This window comes from Calidris pugnax, unplaced genomic scaffold, assembly GCF_001431845.1.
Source record: "Calidris pugnax isolate Ruff unplaced genomic scaffold, ASM143184v1 scaffold277, whole genome shotgun sequence".
In the NCBI taxonomy this organism is placed as follows: domain Eukaryota; kingdom Metazoa; phylum Chordata; class Aves; order Charadriiformes; family Scolopacidae; genus Calidris; species Calidris pugnax.
In genome coordinates this window covers 128834-155966 of record NW_015091023.1, presented here as the reverse complement: position 1 = coordinate 155966, position 27133 = coordinate 128834, and the positions used below count along the sequence as shown (strand labels likewise).

Sequence of the window (27133 nt, the reverse complement as noted above, 5' to 3'; positions counted from 1 at the left end):
CCTTTTAGTGAGCTTTCAGTATTCATAACAGCTGTGGAATTAAGCATTATGAACAAGAAGAAACCAACATGCAGTCTTTATTTTTCCCCATCAGTCCAAAACTATTCTGCATTGAGTTACAAAGTGAAAACCAACACACTCTCAGATGGATTTAATTTCAATTTGGGCCCAATGCCAGACAAAGATTCCCCATTGTTAAAACTCCACCCCATCTTTTTCATACCATGCATACAGTCCCATCCTCACCCATCTCCCAAACATATGCACGCACACACAGAACCAGCCATTCCTACCATACAGAAGCAAATCCATCTCCCCTGATGTCTTAAATAGGTTCATTGCTTTCTCTGGGATAACTAGTAGGCAAATTGGATCTGGTTTATAATGCAGATTTTTAATATTTGGGAAAATGAAGGCTATAGAAAACACACATTTTCATGTCCTAGATATTGTCTTCATAATAAACCTTTTTTAATAAAAAAGTCATTTTACACAACCAGGAAAATGTTTGTTGGAAGAGCCAATTATTCCATTCAAAAATAAAAGGGTTAAAACTTGATTAAAATATTAATGCTATAATCCAAAGTACAATTTTGGCATTACTTCAGCTAGCAATTTAACTATGGCATATTGGCTTATAGAATCACGCAACAAATATGGATTTCAGAATACAGAAGTATACAGCTTTCAGATGCATGAAGAAAAGAGAAACGTGTAACGGAAGAAGTTAAGCTTTCAGTTGTATGGACTAGCACCAGGTCGCTGTTCACGGCAATTGTCTTCTCTCTCGTCCTCTTCCCATGGATGCTGCATGAACAACTGCACTCTATTTTTGTAAAGTGCAGACATGTTTGCTTGTATTAAAGCTAAGGCAAGCAGTGGAAAACAGGAGAGGAGGTAGATTGAATTACTATGTTTAAATATTTGTTTTCCCCTCCACCTTGTACCATTCTCCACAAGCAGAAGCACATGATAAATGTTAAAAGACAAATGTACAAAATGGTGATTTTTGAGCCCGCTTGATGTTGGGCCCTTGGTTGCAGAAATATTTTTCCTTCCTGTGTTTGCAAAACTGCAAAAATGCTGCTAATAGTTCTATATGGAGAACAGTGGGTGTACTTCCTAAAAAATCAAATGCAACTAGTTGGGACTACAGGTAGTTTCTTCCTGTATTGACTTTTGTGTCCTCTACCCTTGAAAAAGTAACAGAAGAACTTCCAGAAGTCTGCCTGCCCCCTTAGGGTTGCCATAATGGTAATAATGTATAAAATTGTATTCCAGTTTACTATTGTCATGAAGTTTCACTAGGATTCCTGTACTCCCTTCAGCAGTGTATGACTAGTCTGAGTGTAAATAAATGGCACGCCCTACTAACAAGAACAGCATTCCTGCTAATAAAGCAAAAAATACCCCTATAGGAGCCAGCATAAAAGACCAGCCATAACGTACATAAACAGCAAAGTCTGGGCAATCCATTTGTTTCATATATGTGTAGTTTTCCAGATCAGCCATCGCGTGGACCCAGATGACATACATGATGACTACCAGAGAAAACAAGACACCTGGAAAAGAAACGCCAGATTTTAACAACAGAGCATGAAAGAAGCACTGGGTGCATTTGCTGTCACACCTTGAAACCCATCAATGCTTGAGGCCCCATCTGCAAGGCGCAGGCAGGTATTTTTTTGCCTTTGACTTCCTCTGACAAGCACTATCTCCATCTTGCTTCTGATTTGCACTGAAAAGCATATATATTCCCAAGAAAAAAGAAGTATATATTGGCTTTTGTTAGGCAGATCGAAACACAGGTGTGTTTAGGGACAAAATTCAGGTAGGTGTTTACTGGTTTGAATTCAGGGGCCAAGGGAGGGTGAAGGAGGCTGGATGGGACAGGGCAACCTGGAAAAAAATATCTGCTTTTGCTTCCCAAACTCTGACGTTGTTTCTATCACAGTCTTTTGAATGAGATATGAAAAGGGGAAAGGAGTGGGAGATCTTTCCATTATCTTCACCTCTCTACGTTGGCTTCTTTTTTCCTATGAAAAGGACTCTTTTTGGAACATACTACTTTCGGAGTATTCTACTCAAGTATTTTGCAAATCAGATGTATTTAATTCAAAATCCTCTACATTAGAAAAGAAGTTTCTGATATAGCAGCAAAATGCACCAATAATGAAATAATAGCTATGAAGCAGGCTATTAGTATTAGCCTCAGATTGGATACCAGAGTTTCCTGGAATTAATCCACCACATAATTCACAGCCTTTTCCCAGCCACTCCTCTGAAAGGCCTTTGGATTGTTTACACATGATAGTAATAGGAGCACATGTCCTTACAAACTTTGTTAATCTCTTTGTTACTATACACCAGAAGGAGATATAAGAAGAAAGTGCTTTCCAAAGTATCAATTGCACTCCTAATATTTCATTTCACTTTAGAGGAATGCGTACACTTGAGAAACGCAAGCCTGCAGCACAGATGCTCCAGCAGAAGACTTGCTAGAAAACTGAGGGCACAAGTCTGAATTTTTTGCATGCTCCAGCATGTACCCACTTGCTCCCTGAGCTCCAGTTGTCACAGCACAGTTACAACAGCAGGACATTCCAACATGAAAATCTTTGGGGGACACCATCCCATCAGGTTTCATCTCAGGATGTTTAGGTGCCTCCTTAAAACCAGAAGCCAGGGTGCACTCCTGGGAATACTTATTGCAAAACTTGAGTTTTCAGGCTGTAGAGCAGCAGAGTATAAGTCAAAGGTATTTGTGGTCTCTTCCCCATCCTCCTAAATACTTACAAAGCAACCTTGAACAAACATGACACTTGTGGCAAAACCCATCAATGTACTGTGTAAGCACCCATGGATAGGCATTTGCTTCCAGAGCCACCTGTCCTGCTAACCTTTTATGGTTACCTTTCCCCATCCTCACCCTGAGATGCTGCCTCAGCACTTCCTTTCCCTGCCCTTTCTACCCACTTCCCAGGGAGCAGCTCTTGTCATCACTCCCTGGTTTGCTTCAGGCACAATCAGACAGGTTAGCTGCAGCAGCTTAAGTTGGTGCTCTGGTGACATTCTTGTTGGTGCTTTACTGTCAACATGTAATAACTTTACATGTTGAACATCTGACAGGTGGGAGCTCACAACTCAATGCTTGTGAGCACTACCTTTTGAAGCCCAGCAAAAAATGAGCCGAAGTAGTTAACCTGAGGCATAATCAGAATGTGACTGGAAGTCCCAAAGGATCTGCAATTTTTATGAGGCTGAAAGAAAGTAGAAATACTAAATAAAGGAGGCGGCAGACACATTTCCTGCCTATGAAAAATACTTCCAGGATTACATTTTTTGCTAGGGGTCAAATTCCTAACAAAGTTTAAAAAAAGCCCCAACACTCAACTCTAAAAGGCATAAATTCAATTTTGAAAGTATTTTACCTAAGTAAAACTCAATTTTGATGGAATTTAGTGCTGTGATTGTATTAAACATACAACTGGTGAAACAATCAGAGAGAAGGATCACCTTAGGGCCAGATATAAAGAATGAGAAATTAAATTGAAGACTCGCCAAGCGTAAGTCAAATTGAGCAGAAGATTCTATAACAGAACATCTAATGATAACAGATAATAAAGGCAACACAGGAAAATTAGAACCAAACAGAAGTAGAAACTTTTGATGCAAAAAGTAAGAAGATTCAGGGCCAAATTCATAAATGAAGCTATTAGAAACATGGAGTTTGCTCAAGGTTTCAAAACTTCAACAACAGCAAAAAAATTCAAGCCCAGGCAACAAAAAGATTGGGAAAGATACATTCATAACATGGCAAAACCCATATGAACATTGGAATTTACCTCTTCAAATGGCTGTGCCTGTGAATTTTTAAATGTCTGCAGTCTTCTATTTATTCTCTACTTCAGGGCAAACTTAGTCCAAAACAATAATAATTACAAAACGTAGTCGGGCATACTCCCTTACTGTAGCAGCAGGTAACTGTAACCAGGCCTTGCACATCTGGAATGCTTTTGACCTCCGGCACCCTGGGCAGACACAAAGCTACAGAGCCCAGTTAGTCAGAAGCATCTGCCATTAAAACAAGACTCCGTCAGAGGCACTTTAATTTCAAAATGGGCAACACTTGCTCTTTGGGCAGTCTGAAATAACACCTTCTAGTTGGTTAAACTAGAGCCGACTCCATGTAGAAGCAAAATAGCAAGCCAATGCTTCCAGTGAGTGGTAAAACAATATCAGGGAAGTAGAAATCCATCAGGTGATCTCACAGCAAGCTGCTAATACCTGTGTGAGGCAAATTGTCAGGTATGGAAATTTGCTGAAGAAATGTACGTCAAGCGGAGATAAATGTCCTTCTTTAAAAGTGAAGAAAATAAAAAAGGGAGAATATGTAAACCCTCACTTAATTAAGGCACTAAAAGAGGTTTAACAGTTCTCACTATCTGCTAATGAAGGCTAATTCATAGGTATATTGCTTCGTATGTTCAAGAAATGTCTTGAACAGGAGAATCAGGCTAAGTAAAAATTGACTGTATCCTGTCGCTCCAACAGCATTTCATTTGTTAGTCCTCCTTTTGTCTAATTTTCACAGAGTTATGATTTCATGGGAGTTAAGCACTTACATAAGAGTTTACTGATGGTCCTGAATGTTAGAAATGGTAGCAGAGCAAAAGGAAAGCAGAAGCATTTCTTAACAGGTAGACCCTCTGTTTTGTCCATTTGGTCCTGTTTCCTAAGATGTTCGAGTACATTAGAAGCAGTGGTGAGAGCAGGGAAGCAGATCTTGTACTTCTATTATCACTAATGCATCTATTTAAAATGTTTGATGTTTAGGGCCAGAGGCATTAGTTCCTTCCTATCCATTAAGCACTTCAGGTTGTGCTTAAAGTTAAGCACATGTGGAAGTCTCTTTGACTTAAATGTTTTTTCCTCCTGGCATCCACACTGATTTCATCAAAATACCTGATTCAAGGGCAAGTATGAGCTTAATGAATGGTTACTAGAGCTTAAATACTCATCTGGTTGTTAGATTCCAAAAGAATACTGCTTCTTTCCAGACTATATGATTTCATGTCTGTTTACATTGTTTTATTTTAACAAAATGGAGGGACGTTAACAGTTCAAGAAAGGCTTGAAGAAAAAGCAGTATCAAGAACAGTGTACAAACAATTTGTTCAGCAGACTGAGCAGCATTTAAAAATCAGAACCACATAACGTGTGAAGTATTTTTTACAGGTCACAAGATATCAATTTGGTCTATACATTATGAACTGTAATAGTTATGTCAAATAACAGCCAGTACTTTATATGGTGTTTACAAAAATACAGATCAAAAGCTGGCTTTATATCCATTTTGTAAAAAGAAAAATAAGGCACAGAAACAACTAATCTGATATTCAGAGGTTCTAAGTGTACAAGCTTTGCTCTTGACTCCAGCTTTCAAAGGTGTTTTGCTCCACAAAGCGAAGGCAGGCTTGCTTAACACATACCATTAGCAGAGTTGCTAATAAATACAAGTCTTCTGCCTCTCCATCCTTCTATTTTGTGCATACATCTGCACTAATTCTGCAACATTCTGCTTTGGATAGTTATACCAGTCAGTGAAGTATCATCCACTGGAGTGTACTTAAACAAAAGGAAAGGCATTAGACTCAAGGCAATACAAAATCTTAGTAAGCAACTGTCTATCTCGGTCTGCTCAGGTGTTTTAAACTAGCTCCCATCACAGCAAAAATCTCACTGCCTCAATTTATATGTAGTATAATATATATGTAGTATGGTATTTTTTAAAAAATATCATATATTGCAAAAAGCTTGAAATAAGGCTATTTCTTTGCATCACGCCCAATCACAAGATTTGGACTCGATTTCGAAGAATCAAGTACAGTTTCTAGACTACTAGTAACTCAGAACCATTGGCAGAGTCCATGTAAAAGTATAGAGAGGACAGTATTTGAATCTTTTCTGCTAGAGTGTTTTCGTAGATAAATCTTATGCTGCTTGTGGAAGACAATGGGGAGAATTCCTCCACTTATGTAACTACACTACTGCTATTCCATCCTACTTCTGTATCCACAAGCTTGCCTCCCTAGCTTGTCTCCTTCCTTCCTTGAGAATTAGTCATGCCAGTAAGAGCTGAGAAAGCATACTTTACAAGTGTGCTAGGAATGCCTGTTCAATATGGAGGAGAATATACTAAAAGGAATACATATATTTTTTCTGGGAAATCTGTTCCTGAAGTCTTGCACTATCTATTGTGAATGTCATGAACTCTCACAGCCAAGCTGCAAAGCAAAATTACTGAGGTTGAAAAAAACCTCTGCAATTTCATTAAGCAAATATTTTTAGGAACAATGTGTGCTATGATGTATTTCTACATTTTCGGCATTTAGACCTTTTGCGTAGCGTGCGGGTGTCCATTTGCCCTTGCCTTTTTAGTGAATATAAAATAAAACAGCAGTTGTATGAATCATGAATGATGGGGGAAATTATTCCTAGAACATGAAATATGTCTGAGAGAGATTAAGACAAATAAATAGTTCCCTCCTCCTCCTTTTTCTTTCTTTTTTTCCATTTTGCATCTTTTTAAGAATACACGTTTGATACACAGCTCTGTGCAGTGTGATAAGACATAGACTTCTCTGAGGTCACTCTTTTCTGTCTTTTGCATTTATTCTTTTGAATTTCTTTCAAACAAATACTTGTGCATATTGCAGAGGAGAAAGAATACAGAACCTTTAGAAATGTCTATGAATTCAAGAAGCAGTTTGCTGGCCTTTAGTACTTATTCTTCCCACGTAGAAATGCCTTTCACTTGTCAATGGTGAATAGCTGTTTATGGCATGAATCTTTTACTACGCAGACACGAAGACAACAGGTGTTGGAAAGAATGATGTGAGCTTTTCAGTTGTGCCTAGAAGTTTAGAACTCTTATTCTCACTTGAGGAAAACTTGTATGTGTGTGTATATATTATTTTTTTTCACTTGTATTTTTCTGTCCTTGTCCTTATCACAGATTCTACCACCTACCTTGGCCTCTTGTGACCTCTACTTACAAAGTACTGTTGACATTCCACTCTGAGGTACATCCAGGGGATCCCACTTCAGAGCTATGGGAGTTGGCATGTATCTCTGAAGACAGATTTTTACCCTTATCTAGGAGCTAGAATTAAAATATTAGCTTTTTACACTCTTTTGGCAGGAAGCAGAAGTCATATTGTACTTCCAATCTTGCTTCTTTCACAAGGGTGTGATTCTGTAACACTCTGTGCACATCCTGGGGACTTGCTTCTTTGATATCAGTACAAGAAGACAGTTTTCACCACCACCCAGACAAGAACAGGGCCAAGGTAATTATGGACTTTATCGAAGGCTGCTTTAAGTGATTATTTTATGGCAGCTTTCCCTTCTTTTCCTATGACCTTTGAAGCAACTATAAGGCCCCTTACATTTTTCACTACTGCTGCTCCTGGTACATCCTCTGGTATTGTAGATATGAAGGTGAGGCTAAAAAGACAGTGTTTAATCACTGACTGTCATGTCATTGGATTGATATGCACTTTTCCCCCACAGGTATAGCCTCTGTAGCTTCACCTGCAGCCTTAGATAGCTAATGTGGTTACAAAGCTTAATAGGGAAAGGCACTAGCCAATAAGCTGCCACCAGTACTGATAATTGTGTGTGCCCCTCCAGGTGTGGTAGTTCAGCTGCACCACTCAGTAAGAGAAGTGGGCAGGATTTCTTAAAGACCAGGACGAAGAAAAGGCAGGTGTGTGACTCCACTACAGATGAGACATCAGCATTGTTCTATGGGTAGGTCTACTGCTATTCTGGAAATACAAAACACTGTGGAAAGGCTTCTGAAGCTTCTTTGACTCTTGGAGATCCATTGCAGTTTTCCTGTGTGGGGCTTCTGTGACCACGAGGCCTTCTTTGAGATATGAGGACTTCTGGGGAGAGGTGAGATCCATCAGACAGGATGGGGAAGGAGCAACAAGCTCAGTAACCTTGTAAGAAGAGATTTAAGCAATGGCCATTGGCAGATGGACGTCAAAACCTCCAGGTAAGTAGGGGGAAGAAAATGGCGAATACAGGCATGGAACAGAGCAATGAGGGAGGCTTGTACACTTCCACTGAGAAAGCAGCACAACTGAAAGCCCATCTCAAATGCATGTACATAAATGAACTCAGTGTTGGAATAACACAGAAGGAATTGAAGTTCATGCAGTCAATGGATGAGGCCACTTCAGCTGCAGAAATTGTGAGACAGCTTGCTTGATTGGAATGCTTTGCTCAATAGATGCAGACTCTTTAAGAAAAGGCAGTTAAGATGGGGTGGGATGGCTGTAGTCTGCACAAAGAAATATCTTGAACGGATAGCCATCTTCTAAGTAACAGTTTATGGGTTAAGATCAACAAGGTGGACAAAAAGGGTGTGGTCATCGTGAGCATCTGCTACAGGCCACCCAATCAAGAAGAAATGAACTGGAAAAATTGATAAGACTTCTGGTTCTCACATGGGACTCAGCCACCCCAATATCTTCTAGAAGGACAACATTGCAGAAAGCAAGCAAACCAGGAGGTAGGTAGCTAGACTGTATCAAGGATAAATTTTTGAAACAGCTGTGGAACAGACCAACTAATGGAAGAGCTTTGCTGAACATGCTACTCACAAATAAGGAAAAACTGGTCAGGAATATGACAGATGATGTTAGCTGTGGTTATATCAGCCATGAAATCACAGAATGGTTAGAGTTGGAAGGGACCGTAGAGATCTTTGAGTTCCAACCCCCCTGCCATGGGCAGGGACACCTCCACTAGAGCAGGTTGCTCAAAGCCTCATCCAGCCTAGCCTTAAACACTTACAGAGATGGGGCATCCACAACTTCTGGCAAAGTTTAGTATCCTAGGTTGGATAGTATCCTGTCCAACCAGAGAGGTTGTGAAGTCTCCTTCTCTGGAGATATTCAAACCTGACTGGGTGTGTTCCTGTCCAGCCTCCTCTAGGTCAACCTGCTTTGACAGGGCGGTTGGACTAGATTTCCAAAGGTCCCTTCCAACCCCTACCATTCTGTGATTTTGTGAATATGGAAAGTGAGTAGGAGATTTAAGACTCAACTTCAAGAGAACAGACTTCAGCCCGTTCGGGGCACTGGTAGACAGGATCCCAAAGGAAGGCTGCCCTGAGGGGCAAAGGGGCCCAAAAGAACTGGTTGTTCCTCATAGGCAATTTCCTTAGAGCATAAGAATGGTCCTTCTCAGTGTGCTAGAATTCGAGGAGGTCTGGCAGAAATGAAAGTTAACCTCACAGAGAACTGCATTAGCAAGAACAGGGTTGTCAGGTTTGAAAATACTATTATTTCTCTTTGCTCAGCACTTGTGACATCGTCTCTGGAAAACCATGTCCAGTTTGAGGCCCCCTGATGAAACAGAGATACAGATGAACTGAGGTGATGACCACCAAGAAGGTTAGGGGGATAGGGGATAAGGAGAGTCTGAGTGACCTGGTGAGTTTTAGTCTAGAGAAGAGAACACTCTTCATCTTTCCTAATGGAGCTATAGAGAAGATGGGGATAGAATCTTCAGAGACCTGCACACTGAAAGGATGAGACACAATGGTTACAAGCTGCAGCAAGGACAATTTCAGGTGGACGCAAGGAAAACAAAAAGCAACCATTTTTCACAAACAATTTGGTCAAATTGGGACAAGTGCCAAAAGACACTGTGGAATGTCAATTATCAGAGATTTTAAAAATTTGACTAGGTAAGACTCTGAGCTGCCTGATCTAACTTTGAAGACAGCTCTGCTTTGAATGGGAGGTCAGACGTGATTGCTACAACACGTCTTTGCCATTCTAAATTCATTTTGTATCACTCAGGATCTCTGTTTAGGCTCCTTCCATAGGTCCCTCCAAAAGGCAAGTCTATCTGCATTAGCACAGATAAGGTGAAGTGTCCCTCAGATGGCTGAACAGTTGTCATGAATCCCATTCCCAATAATATCTTCAGCTGCTTTCTGAACTCTAAGATGGCACAACAGGTCATGCTACAAGCTGTTCTCTTCAGTTGAGGCAGAGCTTTTATCTGTTACCTAGTTTGTCAGTTAAGGTTGCAAAAGGATACAGATACTTCAGTCCAATAATAGGTATTAAAATTGCTTCAATCTAGCATTTTTCTTTAAAGATATGTAATTATGAAAATGACTGACCTTCCTATCTTCTTTCAAACTTCCACAGAACAACCACCTTGTCTAACCTCTTTCTCAGAAGCCTGCTATTCTCTCCAGTGTAACAGCTACTTGAACTCTGTGGTAAAACAGCATCCAGACCCCTTTAAAACAATATATATAATTCCGTTTTTTCCTTCAAATCACTATGCTGGTTTCTATCTTACAAGAACTCCAACTTCACCTATGATCTAAGTCCCGTTACAACTTTTCATTTTCCCATTAGGTCTGTCTCAAAATAGATGCACACCCTGGCTGCATCCTAACCCCTTCCAACTCAAAGCATTCTATGAATGCAATAGAGCACACCACCCTGCCTTCTCGAGACAGGCTAAACCACTCCTCTTCTGCACTAGGTTTGACCTTATCTCACTCTGCCCTCAAGTTTATCCCTGATTTAAGACATTAACTATTGTGAGGAATTCCTGTTGGGAGCGAAAGAGACAGAGCAATTTTATGCTGTCATACCTTTGGGTCTGAGAATCCCTCTTACTCACCATTTAACATGATGAGCCACCGATCAGTAACACCACAGGAAACTGAAGTGTTGCCCAAAACATTCCACTGGACATCATTAGCTTTGGCTGCTGGCAATGCAAAGTATTTACAAGCTCTACTTATGTCAGTATGGTCACTCCCAGCAGCATGATTTTAATTCATCATATAATTAAACCCTCACCTTTGCTACAGGAGTACTTGTGAGAAGATCTGAGCGCAACACACTTTTTTTTATGTTTTTGTCGGTGATCAGAAGTGTTGGATGGGATAATGATATTTACAATAAATACCTTCCCCAAGTAGCCTGCCCTACTGGTGGGACTGGGAGGAGATGCAGAAGAACTTGGTCAGGAACCGTGTACGAGCTGAATGGCTCCAGGGTCCTATATTCTGCTGCCACCACTATGTTTTGGCAAATCATAGGAAGATTTTGCTGAATATCTTTGCCTTTCAACAACAACAATAGTAAAAATAACACAGTTCTTCTCTGAAACCCTGATTGAAAACAGTCCTGAAGTTGAAAGATACTATAAATATAGAAAGTAAAAAGTCAGGATTTCCCTTGAAGAACATCTACTCTATAGGGACAAAGGGTGAGAGGGGCAAAGAGACAGGCCCAAGGTCACACACTGGGATAATAAAGCTCACTCAACTTCACATACCTAAAAAATAGTCTCTCTAGATTCCCTCAGTAAAGGAAAGAAAGGTGTAGGGTTCCTCTCATAGCACGTTCATCTGATCCAGTTAGGCTCCTCTTTCCGGATGAAATGAATCCCCAGCTGGGAGAACATCTTACATACCTACTGTTTTTACTGCCAATGAATGTTATTGCCACTTGTAAGCCTCCTAGGGAAGCCAAAGGAGACTAGCACAGACTTGGGGATCTAACTTTCCCCTGCCTAAATGAGGGCAGAAAAACTGACCCAGAGTGGAGAACACACACGTTGCTTTAGACCTCTGCCTATTGGTTCCTGGTGTCTTTCAAGTGCTCTTTTCCTTTTTAACAGCCTCTGCTACTTCATAGTGACAGCTGAGTTTTTTTTACAGATTGTCAATGCAGAAGAAGAGCAGAACTCACATGGGCTCTTACCCTGAAAATTAATGACAAAAAGCATTGAAATATCTTAGGATTTCCGTCAGACTATGAATATTTTTTTATGTCTTTTAAAAGCATGGAGGAGTAATTCTCGAGGGATCAAATGCAAGTATGCAGGAGATTTTTCAGCAAAAAATATTATAAAATACTTCTCACACTTCACTGAGGGTCCTTTAAAAGGGAATAATGATCACTAGTTGCATATGAAGAGCTGCGAGGTGAAGTGGGGTCAGCAGGTCAGTAAAAGAAGCAGAAAGAGAGCCCAGGCCTTTTGGTTCTGACATGAGTGCCTCTACCCTGGAACACAATACGGCTCTCACAGGACTACCTCTCATCAGGCTTTACACAAAGGAGAACAGTGATTGAGCATATACTATCATTTACATCCTACACAACTGTATCTTACACACTGGTATGACTTCTTCCCAGACTTTTCAAGCTTAACCGAAGAGCATCCCAGAGAGCTGCCCGTATCAGCTGAGTCCTGGGAGGGTGCATCCTCCATAGTACATGTGGGTTATGAGGAAGGAGGGAATTCAGTTATTTGTTATCTTTAATGCACAGAAGTTTAGAGCTCCCACTTACTCATACGCGACAACTATTTTGTGTACTCCAATCACATCCAAAACATTTCTCCTATAGTGGTCATGTGAATGTGACCTGTCTTCCAACTTCTTTAGAGCCTACTCTAATCATCTTTTATGTCACTGATAAAAAAAACAAACCCTCCTTAGCTAAAGCCCTCGAGAATCTTATAAGGCAGCATCCCTAAATATGCACTCTTTTTTCTGCTAAAAAAAAGTAGATTGAAATTGGAATGTAATTCCATTATTTGTCCTGGATTTTCTTTATCTTAATTCAAAAGTAGATTTTTTAATAGCTTCATGACTAATAACTGTGGAAAGAATTGTCTCCAAGACTGGCACTCCACAAGCCAAAGGATAGAAGCATATGCTTTTTCTTTCTTTCAACCATGATTAATATTATTTTTGGTCAAGGAAAATGAAAGAAATACCTCATCTTTTCTCTTCTTTAATTGACTGAACAAACAGTATACCCACCAGCAACGATGAAAAAGCCTCCTCCTGCTTTGTACAGAATGTGGCTGGCAAAAGGAGCTGCACAGATGACGATGAAACTAGCCATCACAATAGTAAGCACTCCCAGGAGCATAAGAACTGTCCAGAAACCTCGATAAACTGGAGAAAGGAAGAAGGAAAAAACCAATATAATGCTTTTTAGAACTTAAACAAATGACATACTTGGCTAACAAAGATTTTTCTTTTTCCCTTTTCATTTGCCTTATTAACAAATGAAACATTCTATTGTGCATATACGTTATATATCATGTGGACCAAATTAGGTTTGAACGCCAGTCCTTATCTGATGATCATGGAAAATAGGTTGTATGTTACCAGTAATGAAATCCGTCTGCTTAGTATTTAGCAGTAACTTGTGAGATAGCAACTTGGTCAAATTCATGCTCTTTAGAAAATGGTACACTAAAGATGTAGCAATGATTCTTTGGGATAAATGACTGGAATGACAGGATACAATTGTTTAAAAAAAAAAATGTCTAGGAGAAGCTGAGAGTTGTAACATCTTGACATTCTTAGTGCTCAGACCAAATCACCAATAGCAATCTTTAAGTTCTCTACAATTTACAACTGGATAATTCTCCTTACATATAGCCATATTCAATAGATGGAAATTTAAAGCAGGAGGGGGGAGAAACTAAAAAAAATGTAAAACAAGTTTCTGAAAAACATTCAAGTTCAAGTATTTTAAACCAGCATATTCCTGCTCTAAAGCTCTTTGTATTTTATTAAATTTTAAATGTGATGTTTCAGAAGCCCCTGTTAGACAGTGCCAAGCAGTGCTGAATTAATGGATGCAGCTGGTGATAAATGAGCCGAGAGTTTTGTGACATACTCTGGCCAAAAGAATCTTTCTAACAATTATTTTTTAGCTGGTTAATTGCACATCCATTTAACAAAGTCATCATTTTACAAATGCTACAAGTGACATAAATTTCTCCCATGAATTTAAAAATTGGTACATTAACACAACCCATTAGTAAAATTATGAGTTGCAAAGATCTCCATCGTCAGATTTGAAAATCTTGAAGCACTGACAATTCAGTCAGTGAAAAACATTTCCACCCAACTGAGGGAAAGCATATAAGCCAGCTGGCAAGTGAGGAAAAGTGAGTCACAAAAGAAACTGCCACTTATCATTTGACAGCACCTACTTACTGTTATGGCAACACACAACCAAGCAACTATTATACTGGTTCACATCCTGAAAGTTTCAAATTCATATAGCTTGTTAGAGCCAAACTATTCTGGAATAATTCAGGTTTGTTCTCATTTGATATCTGAAGGTACACAAGACAGTATCAGCTCATGCTTCCCACTAATGTGTTCCAAAAATCTATAGTTTTAACCTTGTAAATGTATTAGCTAGATCATGTTCACCACATCATGTTAGCCACACTTTTAAAACAATATCCTTTTTAATCCAGGCAAACATTCAGGGACATAATTTTCCGCCACACTGATCAGCAGATTTGGGCATAGGAAGGATGAATGTGGCTGAAAGTAGCTGGCAGAAGGGTTAAAGCTGTGTTTTGGTTCATATCCAATACAAGTCTTCTTTCCACATAAACAAAAAAATATGGAAATGGTAGGTCAGAAATAAGGCTGTGGCTCAGCAAAGCAGTTAAGTCTGTGTTCTCCTTTAAGTACTCTACCTCTTACGGGATTTAGGCACCTGTTTAAAGCTAAACACATAGTTAAATGATCCACTTAATGCAAATGGACAGTGAATGGAGACCTAGAAAGGTAAATCTCCCAAGTCCTTCAGTCTTGGGTCTCTGAAGCAATTTCATATTATTTTACTCATGGGGCTACTTTGCTAAGCTTCATCGCAGTCCCCAAGTCCATGGGACATTACTTCCTCATTTAAAACCTAATACCTCTAAATCAGTCTATAACCACCCAACTCTTTTACATGGATGGCCCAAGGTACTTCAAAGTCATGCTACATAATAGGACACACTGGCCAAAACGGACCTTGAAAAAGCTTTCTTTGATATAATTATGGTCAGTCACCTAAGTCAAACAGCAGTGTTTCTATTTTCTGAATGGATGAAGACACAAGCTTCTCCAGCATTACAAAATTAGTATACAGTTTCATTATCTAATCTTCATACAGGAAGCTTTGAAGTCTGCTTTTAGTGCAATTTTACCAGAAAAGCTTGATTTGTTCAAATATTCCAGGAAACTGAACACAAAAGGAGCACAAATATAACTGATGAAAACTTGCGTAAACCCCTCTGCAACTATAGTAGAAAAAAAGCTATTTCTCTGCTCCAACAGCATAACTATTTTATGCATTATACGTGAAATACTGATTTCCCATAGGTATCACCTGAAATAAGCTTCCATTCTATTTCTCTAGAAATAATTATTTACTTTAGAGAATCATAGATAAATTATGATTATACTTATACTTGTTTAGCCATCTAACTCTGTCATTAAACATCAATTTGAAAACAGAGTAGACGGGTAAAAAGTCTGTAATGTTCCCAAATCAGCGACTTTTCAGGTGAAGGACTACCCTCTCTAATCTGCAAGACATTAGGGTCGTTTGTGGCACAGGTCTGAGGAAACATACTAAGAGCATTTAGACTTTTGCTTTAGTTAGGGAGCTAAAAAGCAACCATTTTTCTGCAAAGAAGGCTTCACTTATTTCATGCTCAGACCATTTTTTTGCTCAGATCACATTTCCCATCTTCTGTCCCTAGATGGGCAAGATCAGTTCCTGCAGGGCTAATCATTCAAAATTACAATGCAGCCTACTGCATTGTAGCCTACATTTAGCTTATCTGGTATCTATAGATGAACACAAAAGAGCTGGCTGAAATGAAAAGCACCTAAGAATGAACTTACTCTTCAAGTCAAAGACTTTGCTGTTCTGAGATTAAGGTGAACTATGACAGATAAAAAGCAACAGAAGATGCTGATTTGCATTATGCTTCTTTGAATCACATGACAAGGGATGACACTGTGATCCAAGCAGGCTATTTTAAGAAACAATGGCTCAGTGTACCTCTAGAAGGTGTTAAGAGATGTTTGCACCATTTCAAGTCTCACTGAGGCACTTCATAAGATAGCCCATGTTCTGGTTCAGATGACAAGGACTACCCTTGCCTCAAGACACTTCACAGATATCTTTGACTTAGCTACGTCAAGTGCATGCATTATTCCAAGTATTTCCTACAGGAGAAGAAATAAAGTACAAGCATTACCACAGAGTCCAAGGCAAACCTATCTGTCTGCAGTAATAATCTCAGATACCATTGGTCTGTGTTGTGAGAGTGCTAAACAGAAGGTTCTGTAACTTGTCTTGGTAAGCTGCCCCTGCATCGGGTACAACATTTGCCTTGGTAGTGACAGGCAGGCCTAAAAATAAAACAGTACTCAGAGGAAAACAGGAGTACACACGGTACACTTGTCTTTGAGCTCTGCACTGTTCGGCCTGTATATCACAGGAACATTATAGCTGCAGTAAATTCCTCCAAAATTGCATGACCTGTAATTTTCCCTTGCTACTCACTTTTCTCCCTAAAGATCCTAAGTTACATTCCTCTGCATCATTTGAAAACTAGAAGTAGTATCTAGTTTTGAGTAAGAGACCGAATTTTGGAGAAAATTATCAAAAGTTCCCTTTGCTAGTATAGTAGATCTCAGTATTGATTATAAGCTGAAACCACAGACTCGTATTTTAAGATGTTACTAGCGCATGATATGAAAGAGAAGCAATAATGTATTTGACAAAGCCACACAGCTGTTGTCACCTGCCATGCACACTTGTGCACGCCTCTGAAGTTCCATATTCAGGAGCAGGTTAGCTAGTGACACAATGGGACACCCGTCTACAACCAGAGACATTAACACCAACTTCAAGAAACCGTACCACATATTTTATTTCCTTTGCTGACTTCAAATGTTTTAAAATCTCAGCCATCAACCCATACATTTTCTCTGGCCTATCAAAAAAACCCAGTCACTTAATATCAAATGCAATTTTGAACACAAATTGTTAAGCACTACAAAGCTGGAAAACTTTTTGAAGCATATGCGAGCACAATGCTGCAGAAACGTTTCTAAGGATAGGTTAAAAGACTCGGAAAAGTTGCCTTGAATTTTCACCCACAAGCTCACATCCTAATTGAACCCTTCCTGTAATTTGACTGTGGGTTGTATTTTAGACTATGTCTCTTTTACCTCTCTATTTAATTTAAGAGATATCAAAATACTTTTGACAAGAGTATTGCCACCCACAATATAAAATAGAGTGAAACGTGAAGTGCCTGAACTGCCTTAAATCTGGAGTATCTTCTCTGCAGATAAACAGCTGTAAATGAGATCACAGATCTCATCAGCAGTGCAGGAGACACACCTGGCAACGTGATAAACCTGGCAAAACTTTTCTCAGTTTCCCGTTACTATCCCTTAGTAGTAATAATCTTTTTCTTTTTTTTCCAATAGCCTTAACAGTAAAACAAATACAATATTCACAGTATGAATACATTGCTTTTTTAAATACTTCTTGCTTTATCACTGCTTGGTGGCTGGGGAGTTCTCCCTTAGTAAATGTACTGTATTACAATCTCTCATGGGCAATTATGTGACTGTATTACATGACAGCATTTTTTTGCCCTAGAAATAGGCTACTGCTAACATTTCACTGTACAATTTTTACCTTCAGAGTTCATTGCTGCTATTTTGTAGATTACTTTAGGTTAATTCCAACCCAGTAACAAACCTGCCAATAAATTTGATCACACCATTTAAGATGTAATAGTTGCTGAATGAGAATTTTGCTTCAGTCCTATAAACATTCTGTATTATTATATTAGGCACTGCTGCAAATGCTGGCTATGTGCCCAGTGCTGGGCAAAATAAGATACTAATGGTGAGGAAAAAAAGTACTAGTAGCTACAAATCAGAGTATTAAACTAATGTGTCAGCACAGCCCCATTAAATGGCTTCCAATTTTGTCTCAGAAGGTGCTGGGGCAATTTACAACAGTTAGAAAACTATTGTTTATTTCAAAATAAAGTTGAAAAAAAACCCTCAAAAATAAAATTAATGACTTGACTAAGTGCTAGATCTTGCACGCCTTTTTCTTAGAAATAATCTCACTATAGTCAATGGCACTACTTGTATGGGTAAAGACGGCGCATTTTTCAAAAACAGGCCTAGTATTGCCCTGTACTAAAAGAGTTTCATAAAAGTGTGATAGTCCTTGAATGTCAGTGTTAAGTAATCTAATGACAGGATACCATGCATTAATCTAGCTAGCAATGAATTATTATTTAAGTACTATCCTGTTATGTTTTCAAAATAGCTTGACAGGGTAACCAATCTGGTTATGATTATACAAATGTATGTTTGTTTTAGAATGCAGAGGTCACTACTCTGGCACTTTCATTGTATGGGCTAATTTAAATTTTTATTCCTTGCTTGTAGTTTGTTGCACGTATGTTTGTGAATCATCATATAAATGAATGTGCTGGCAACACAATGAGGTGCTGTCCAAATCCACTCAATAGCTGCACGTTGTAATAGCTGTCACTATAAACCACTGTACTATCACAGAAAGTCACTGGAGTCAGACTTCCCCTGAGTTCATTTAGATGCCTGTTTCAGGTTAAGATAAATGACACTGCCTGCAAATTTCTTAAGGCACGTTAATCATAAATGATGGTTAGCACAGCTTGGACCCTACCTTACATTCTAGGCAGGTGAAGTCCTCCCCACTCCACCAAGATATTTAACAAAACCAGTGAATCAACAAAACCGTTGTAACTGCGATAAAAAGATATAGAAAGCTGCAATTTCAAAGCAGTGCTATCTAACCCTTCGAAGCTAATCATGCATCTGACAGTAATGATGAAAAGAAACCTGAGACATCAGACCTCCAGTATTAGCATCACCATAGGCTCTTCAGTCTTTACATTTCCATCTAAGGCTATAATTCTTGACACCAAGAGCTCCTAGTCTAGGTTTGCACAGCAGGATGAACCATTGGTTTAAAGCTCTGAAAAGTGTACTAAAACACTAAATTTGAAGGTCTTCAGTGTTTGAGTCTTTTGGGCATCATCACACAAACACCATAAAACCAGCACACAGAAAGATGTAAATAAGATAAGATGGGATAGATTGAGCCTCCTTTGAATTCCGGCCCCAAAAATGTCTGAGCCAAATTCCTACTGATACTAAAGCCAAAGGAGTTATATCACCAGTGAACTTGGTCCAGTCACTGCATTCAAAAATCATCAGGGAATTTATGCTCCTCAGGAAACTTATCTTGGCCTGAGCCCTTCTAACTGGATGGCAACACGGTAGTCCACCAACAAACCACACTTGTGTTTCCACTAGGGGCTGCAGTTAAATCCAAATTCCTCTGATAAAGGCCTTAAGTCTCTTAAGACAAACAGTCTGTAAAAGAACTCACATGCTTTTGTTTACTCAGAAAATAACAGAGCAAAAAGTTCTAAGGTTCTGTTTACAGAAAGTTAGATTTTTAGAAAAATGTGTTGTAAATACATTTGATTTTTTTTCTCATTAAGTTTAAAGCTTTTTATTCAGCTGTTTATTTTTCTATGGAAAAGCAAGTTAAGTATTTTTCAAATGACAGAATATTTCTTCTTATCAACTCCTAATTAAAACAGGACTTGAGGAACTCACGAAAACACAGTTTCTGTGTGGGAGATTTTTTTTATCGCCAAAAGTGGATATGCTGAGAAATCTATGAGCCATGAAAATGGTAATATTGTATCAAGAAACAGTAGCAGAACCAAAAAGAGGGACAATGACCTCAATCTTCTGGTAGCTCCCTTTTGTTCTATGTTTAGCTGATGCAAGGTATTAGATGCAGCCAACTGGATATACAAATAGTTGATGAAATCTTGTTCTTCATGAAACCAAACTGAGGGCTTTTGCTGCTGGCTTTTACAGAGAAGCATTTCCTCTACTGTGAATCAAGAAGAAGATGATAACCTTCTAGCATTTCTTAATTTAGCAACTGCAATTGCAGTGAGGTCTTAAAAACTTGTTTGCCAAATACCATGGGGAGGAGTGTTAAACTAGACTAAAGGAGAAACAAGTTTTGAACTAACAGAAGAGAGGATGACATGACCTTCTACATAAAAAGTTGTGAAAGATTCTTGAGCGAGCATACCTGCTCTAGTAAATAACTCAGCTTGGATGCTGAAAATGAACTGGAGGCATAAAAAAAAAAAACCCTCTTCACTTTTAATGAGCTCGAAAGCAATCCAACTGTATCTATTTATATAGCAGGAATGGCTCTGAATATACTCTACCTGGGCCAGCATCTATAGTACAGTTCTGTCTATTTTTAATCTCCTAATATGAAATATAGATAGGAAAATTATATTTGAGCAGTGGTTCTTTTGGCAAACATTAACTAAAATTAATTAAACTTTTGATGGTATTCCTTCTCGTCTCCTTATTCTTTGTTTGTCCACTTCTGTGTAATCATGCAATATAATTTGAAGATCCTTCATGAATGTATGAGTGAATGGTGGAATACAAACTCTGTCTAGATTATTAGGAGCTGATGATTCTGTCATTTTCAAATGGAAAGATAAACTGTTCTAGATGTGCTTGAAGTTACAGATTAGATCTCTGAATGGTGAGGTCTGAATTCATCCTGGACAAACAGTTCATAATTTCTAAAGATTAACAGAATCATGATCGGTCCAACTTACTTTCTTGTTCAAGTCTGCAGGATAAAAACTGGATTCTGATGGCACCTCAAAATTAGCAAAGGCATAATTACAGCTTTAGGACAGGAGATCTTTTAAGTCACTGAATCAGTGAGCTCAGAGATAAGCAGCACCCACACATCACAGGTTGTTTAAAAAATCATATGCAATAGGAATCAGAAGTTATTTACTTCAAATACATTTGCATAAAGCCCTTGATCTGATGAAATTTGACTAATATTTAACATAGCTTTTAACAGTTGTAAAAACAGAGCTTTCCAAGCATCTTGGTGTTAATACCTCAGTTTACCATAGTAAGTATTTTGAACTATTTTTGAACTATTATAGAAAAAATGTATATATAATTTTAAGAAAGCTTAGTTCACAGAATGAAACTGCCCATTGTTACAGTCTTAGGCTACATTATTCATGTATGGCACACACACTGTTCAGAGTAATGTCAGTGTCTCAGCTCTCTATTGTGTCAATGGAAAGAAGCACTTCCAGCAGTTGGTGTAGCATATCTGAGTTAGTTGAATAAACTTAGACTGTATCAAGACCCCTCTCCTGCTTCCTCATAAAGCAAAAATGCAATACATTTCCACATATGGTTATTTATTTAGCAAAAAAAAACCCCACAGTTTTATTGGAATACATGAGAAAACTGGTTTAATGCCTTCAGCCCAAGGAAGTTACTTTTTATGTTAGAGAAAAAAGCACTAAAAAGAAAATGTCTCTTTTTTTCAGAAATCAATTCCACTCTACCACCATGCTTAAAGCTAAGCATTCATTTAAGTACTTTGCTAAATAGTGGCTTAAATATGCATGTTGTAAAATTATGAGAAGTATGAAACACCCAAAACTCTATTAACTGTGTGGAGTGATAAGGCTGTTTTACACTGAAGCATCCAAATTTTTTTCTTGGAACTATAGGCATTGTATCCATTTGCAGCCAAAAAAAATACTTACTGATTGCAGAGTCATAAGATGTTGAGTTGTGTTCATCTCGGATAAGAGGAAATGGTGACAGGTAGGCATGTGTACAATTCTTAGAAGGTGACTGGTTAGCTAAAAGTGAAAGAAAGCTAAAGATTAATACTTTATTGCCTTAACAATAAAATATTTTAAGCCTGTTCTTCAAATGGGCAAATTGAGTTTCGTAGGTCAAGATTCCAGGTTCTTTCCCAGGCAATAGCTTACAATGGATTTGGTTTGGTAAAAGATAGCAGCATTGTTATCCAGCCAAGGATATTCCTTAAAGGGCAACACAGATTTGTACTATGGGAACAGTAAAGCTGCCTTGCTGAAGGCACACTGCGATTTATATGCAATGCATACGTATGCTTTGATATGCATATGTACCTTTCTCCTTTCTCTTGTAAGGGTTAATTATGTCCATCTCATTATTGTATGTTGCACAAAAAAAAAAAAAAAAAAAAAAAAAATACTTTTTTTTTTGTGAAAGAACAATGAAAAATATCAAGCATCTTCAGAAAGTTTACAAAAAAAAAAAAAAAAAAAAAAAAAAAGGAAATTACTTTTTCTTTTGTGAAAGAACAATGAAAAATATCAAGCATCTTCAGAAAGTTTACAGTTTCAACAATTATTAACTTAGTCTATGGATTCAATATCCCCAGAGAAGAGTAATTTCATCCTTTATATTAAATACTTATAAAAACATCACCTTCCTCCTTGGGAAAGATAAAGGCTGACTATAGCTTAAGCTACATTTAAATTTCAGATTCCTGACCGCAGAATTCTCCAGATAAATAACAAGGGGAAATTAACTAGTGAATATTATATTTGACACCTAAACAGACCAAGCAATATATTTAGCAAAATATGGCTTATTAAAGTCAAATTTGTATGATGGCACCTGCTTTTCACAAGGACTGAGGAAATCTTACAATAAGGAGAGGGAGCTCTGGACCTCAGAGGAAGGGTCAAACACAGGAAAAGAAGTTTTACTTGACCTCTTCTTCATGGGAGATTTTGAATGTCAAATACTATCTGATCTTCCAAAATCCTGGCACATAGTGAAAGAAAGCAAAGGGTCATCTGTGAATTTAGTAGAGGAATTCTTCTGGAGGTGATGTGTCCTACACCATTTTGACAGTGGAATTGCCCGTGCCCTCCTTAACCCACTCATAGAACTACTTGGAGAAACTCTCCAAACAAAAGTCAATGGACCATCCTAACCAATAAATTCTTTTCCCCTATGTTACAAAAATAAAGTCTGTTTAAAAGTGGCGAGAGACTGTCCTGATAAGAACAGACCCAGGTTAACCGGGCAGCCATAACTCTCACAGTGTAAGCTGATAATTAAACATGTATCATTTTGTCCCAGGGTCTCCTTTAGTACTGAGTACAAAAATGTAAAGAATTTGGGTTTGGGTAGCCGAAGAACCTGATCACCAAAGAAGCCATAAGAAATCCAGTGATTCATGAGATGGAAAATAACCCACAACAATCTTGAAAACTGCTGTAGACCATGTAAAAGGTTACTTACTATACCAGAAATTCCACATGCTGGCATTATTGTCTCCTACACTTCCACTAAACCAGCACCTCCAGAAGAAACCTTCATGATGGAAAGTGGCCTTCTCTCCCTATGGGATAAAAAAAAATAATAATGAAGCCATTATCATACATTTTTTAAATGGCTGAAAGACTCAAGTTCAACTGAAATTAGATGGTGAGGTAGAAAACACCACAATCATAATGAAACACAGCCTGTCTGAATATAGGTTAGCTATAGCATATCTAAACAGTCATACTTTGAAAGAATGTCACATTGTGAAAGTAGTATCACAAATTACAAATTCATTTTAGATTTGATCACAACTGGTTACAAGAGGTTTTGAAGCAAGCTTGTAAGCCTTCAGAAGGCCAAAATAAGTATATTGAGAAGTTCCTACAGAAGTAAAGGCTTACAAAATAAACAAATCCAAGAAACCGAAACACATAATTTGCATCATAAATAAAAATGTCAATACTAACCCCAGCATCTTCAGGTGTTTTTGAACACTTTCCTGTTTCTGTAGCAAGAAGCCAATAGTCAGTTCCAAATGCCACCAAAAAAAGCAAAACCCCCAGAGCCGCAAAGAAGCCTCCAAAAAATATCCCCACACTCAATTTCATTATTGCAGTTATCTTACAAAAAATAAATGCTTAATTACTTAAGAGGAAAGAGTAAAATAAATAAAATTATTGGGAAAGTGACTAAAAAGCTGTTAGGAGAATACAGCTCATATCTGAAGAAGTTTCTCTTCACTTGACTTTCTGCCTGTGCCCTTCTTCCCAACGCCCTGTGAGTCAATTTGTGTCTCCTAATTTGTGTCCCATGTGGCTGACTCAAGCCTGACAGATGAAAAGGGCCTTCTATTTTAGGACACTGATGGCAGAGCTTCATTCTGTTTCTCTGTCTGGGTGAGGCCAGTCAGAAATAGCCGACCTTCCCCTAAGTAATCAGGGATTGACTTGAAATATTATTGCAGCTGGTGTATCAACATCAGTGGAGATGGCAATGGAGGTTGAATGGCTCTGTCTGTCCACGGTAACTGCATTACAGGGCACATAGTAGCAGCAAGGACTTCCAAAGTTCAGGCTTGGTGGTGAATGTTTCCTTGGCTACTAGTGGGAAAGGAAACACACACAACGCTTTGGAAGTTACTGTAAGTCATGTTAGTAAATGAAAGCCAAGATCATCTTCTGGAACTTTAAAAACATTACAGCCAAATTGCAGACATGCCTTTGAAAACCCTAAATTTTATTCCAAATCCAGTTAGCTTAAAAAATCTACATCTTACCTTTAAAGTAACAGCTTTAACAACAATAAACTAAGCATTTAACTGCTTTATTTATTCAGATGCATCTTATTTGCATATATTGCAAATGCATACCATTAAAAATTCCTCCCAGCACCTGAAAAAAACACTTCAATCTTTTTTTAAAAAAAAAAGACACTTTACCATACATGTGCTTTGGCCAATTTGGAAGATGATGAGGTGACACATTTAAACTCCAAGGACACACTGCACAAGAACAAGAAAAAGGCTTTTCCAACAACTTTTTTTCATCCCAAGCAGGCCTTCCCAAACATCTCTAGTGGATTACAGGGCATGCTCCTGTAGAGATTTGTTGAATTTGCTGTGAACCACACCCTGCATTTGGTCCTTACCCAATAAATTTCCACTGGAATTACCTATCACCAGGGTAGAAAATATTCTACTGACTTCCCATGCTGGGAAGCACTGGAAAGCAAGAGAATGATGAAGTCAGTTTACCCCACAAAATATCTGCCACAAAATTTTATTGTAATAGACGTAGGTCTCCAGGCCAAGGGACTCTTATTTCCAGCAACCCAGTATCCGTTTGGACAGTGCAGCAGTGTGCTAAGGGAGGAACAGACTGTTTCTACCGTGTCTCCTCATTTCCAGACAAATGAACCAGAAATGTGTCACGAGTGTTTCTATAACACTAAATTATCTGCCTGATGCCATATTTGCATTTGTTACAAGTCATATTTTATTCGCACGTGATACATATACTAAATTCATACACAAGTACGTCTGATATTTTGTGACATTTTGGCACTGCACAGCTTCAGTGTATGCAGACCACTAAAAGAATTTTCAGTCAAATAGACTCTAATTGCCATATATTCTACCGCTGAGAGCCATTGATGCATTTCACTTGGCTATCGCAGAAAGTGAGGTTTTATTGTTCTTTATGTTATTAAAGAAAACAAAAAATCTTCAGGAAAAAGAAGGAATGGAATATGTTGTAAAACAATGATGTTTTAAGTTTCAGTAAGCCCTAAAGTGGTCAGGCAGGTGGATTAGATGAATGTTAAAGGTCAACATTCAGATTTGTCATTTGTGGCGGTGCAGTGGGAAGTGCTGATGTGCTTGCAATAGGCACATGGCGCAGTGGGAGGTGCTGAGCTGCTTGCGCTGGTCACCAGCGATAGCGCACGAGGAAATGCAGTGAAGCTGCATCAGGGGAAGCTCAGACTGGACGTTAAGAAGTGGTTCTTCACTAAGCCAGTGGTCGCTCGGCCACTGGAACAGCCCCCCAAGGGAAGTGGTCTTGGCACCAAGCCTGCCAGTGTTCAAGGAGCGCCTGGACAAGGCTCCCAGTCATAAGGTTGAAGTTTAGGTAGTCCTGCGAGGAGCAGAGAGTTGGACTTGGGTCCAATCCTTATGGGTCCCTCCCCAGTTGAGATCGGGTAAGATGTGGAGGGCCGTACAATGCTGGGAAGTTTGGCGGGAGGCAGAACGCTTCCCAAACGCTTCCCAAAAAGGCAGCGTTCCCAAGGGTCTCCGGTCAGCAGAGCAGGGGAGTAGTGCCTGAATTCTTGCTTTGCTTTGGTGTGTAGCTCTTGCTTTGCCTACTGGACCGTCTTAGCTGAGCCCACAAGTTTTCCCACTTTTACCCTTCAGATTCTCTCCCCCAACCCAAGGGCGAGGGCAAGGGACTGAGCAGCTCTGTGATGCCCAGCCGCTACGGGGATTGGCCCACAAGCCCTGGGAAGCCAGAGCCCAGGGACTCGCAAAAGCAGAGTCCGCTGCAGCCGCTCTTCTGCAAAACGCTCCCCGACTCTGTGGTAGCTGAGCCGCCAGCACCCGATGCCCGCCTTCGCCAACAAAGTGATGCCCAGACTCTCACAGACAGCCTTAGTTCCAACAAGTCATCTATTGAATCATATCTACAGAGGGTAAAGATGGGCAAGGGAAGGGACTCGGGAACAGGGAGGGCAATGGGTGGCCAGGGAGCAAGGGGAGTGAGTCTCAGCTGCAAGGCAGGCTCCTGGCAATGGCTCCCTCAGCCGAGGAAGACGTAGGAGTCGCCTTGCTTGACTCCAAAGAGCAGCTCGACGCCGATGGTACGGCCGGAAGCGTGCGTCAGCCGGAGTTTGCAGGAGCTCCTGGAGGGCAGCACCGTCAGACGACAGTGTGTCGACTGGGGCATAACCGCCCAGGCCCTTTTGAGCAGCACCTGCAGCCAGCGGGAGGTTCGGTCGGTGTCCAAGTAGGGGCCGGTGCAGAGGGTGCGCAGGAGGCTGGGAGCCTGTCTCTCCCTCAGCTCCTTCTCGGGGTGGTGCACGAAGCACAGCATGTCTTCGGCCAGCGGCTCCTTCATGCATGTGCATTGCAGCTCGACCCGAAGGCTGGCCTTCCTCTCTGGCGTGTCCTTGGTGCTGGCGCCCGTGTCCACGTGGAAGGCATGGCCACGAGGCGGCTTCAGGGGCACGAGGAAGCGGTAGGTGGCATCCTCCTCACAGCCACTCCACCCTCCGAGGCTGCTGCTCACCCCGATGACTGGCCTCGCTTCCGGCATGAAGCTGTTCCTGGAGAGCTTTCCGCAGATGCGCAGAAGCTCATCCCCCAGCTCCTCCACCACGGTGAATGATTCGGAGAGGTCCAGGAATCGCCAGGCCGAAATCCTGCAGGACTTTTCTTTGGATTCCTCGTCCTCTTCAGCCGTGTCCATGGTGGTGGCCTCCTTC

General features: G+C 39.7%; 1 protein-coding gene across 1 annotated transcript; it reads right to left on the bottom strand.

The window, feature by feature from the left end:
* Window positions 1-373: 373 nt before the first annotated feature.
* On the bottom strand, window positions 374-23932 carry TMEM182 (transmembrane protein 182). Its single transcript, XM_014955838.1, has 5 exons — window positions 23623-23932; window positions 23132-23231; window positions 21592-21690; window positions 12884-13021; window positions 374-1562 (listed from the first exon to the last, which is right to left on the bottom strand). Exons 1-5 carry the CDS (start codon window positions 23761-23763, stop codon window positions 1339-1341), a joined length of 702 nt encoding a protein of 233 aa, XP_014811324.1. The 5' UTR covers window positions 23764-23932; the 3' UTR covers window positions 374-1338.
* Window positions 23933-27133: the final 3201 nt, after the last annotated feature.

What these genes read in the sequence shown, in the direction of transcription:
- TMEM182 (XM_014955838.1), bottom strand. Translation starts at nt 23,763, where the DNA reads ATGAAATTGAGTGTGGGGATATTTTTTGGAGGCTTCTTTGCGGCTCTG. An exon ending in AAACACCTGAAGATGCTGGG is followed by an intron (nt 23,232 to 23,622) that starts GTTAGTATTGAC and finishes TTTATCCCATAG; the next exon opens with GGAGAGAAGGCCACTTTCCA. An exon ending in AGGCTTTTTCATCGTTGCTG is followed by an intron (nt 1,563 to 12,883) that starts GTGGGTATACTG and finishes TTTCTTTTCCAG; the next exon opens with GTGTCTTGTTTTCTCTGGTA.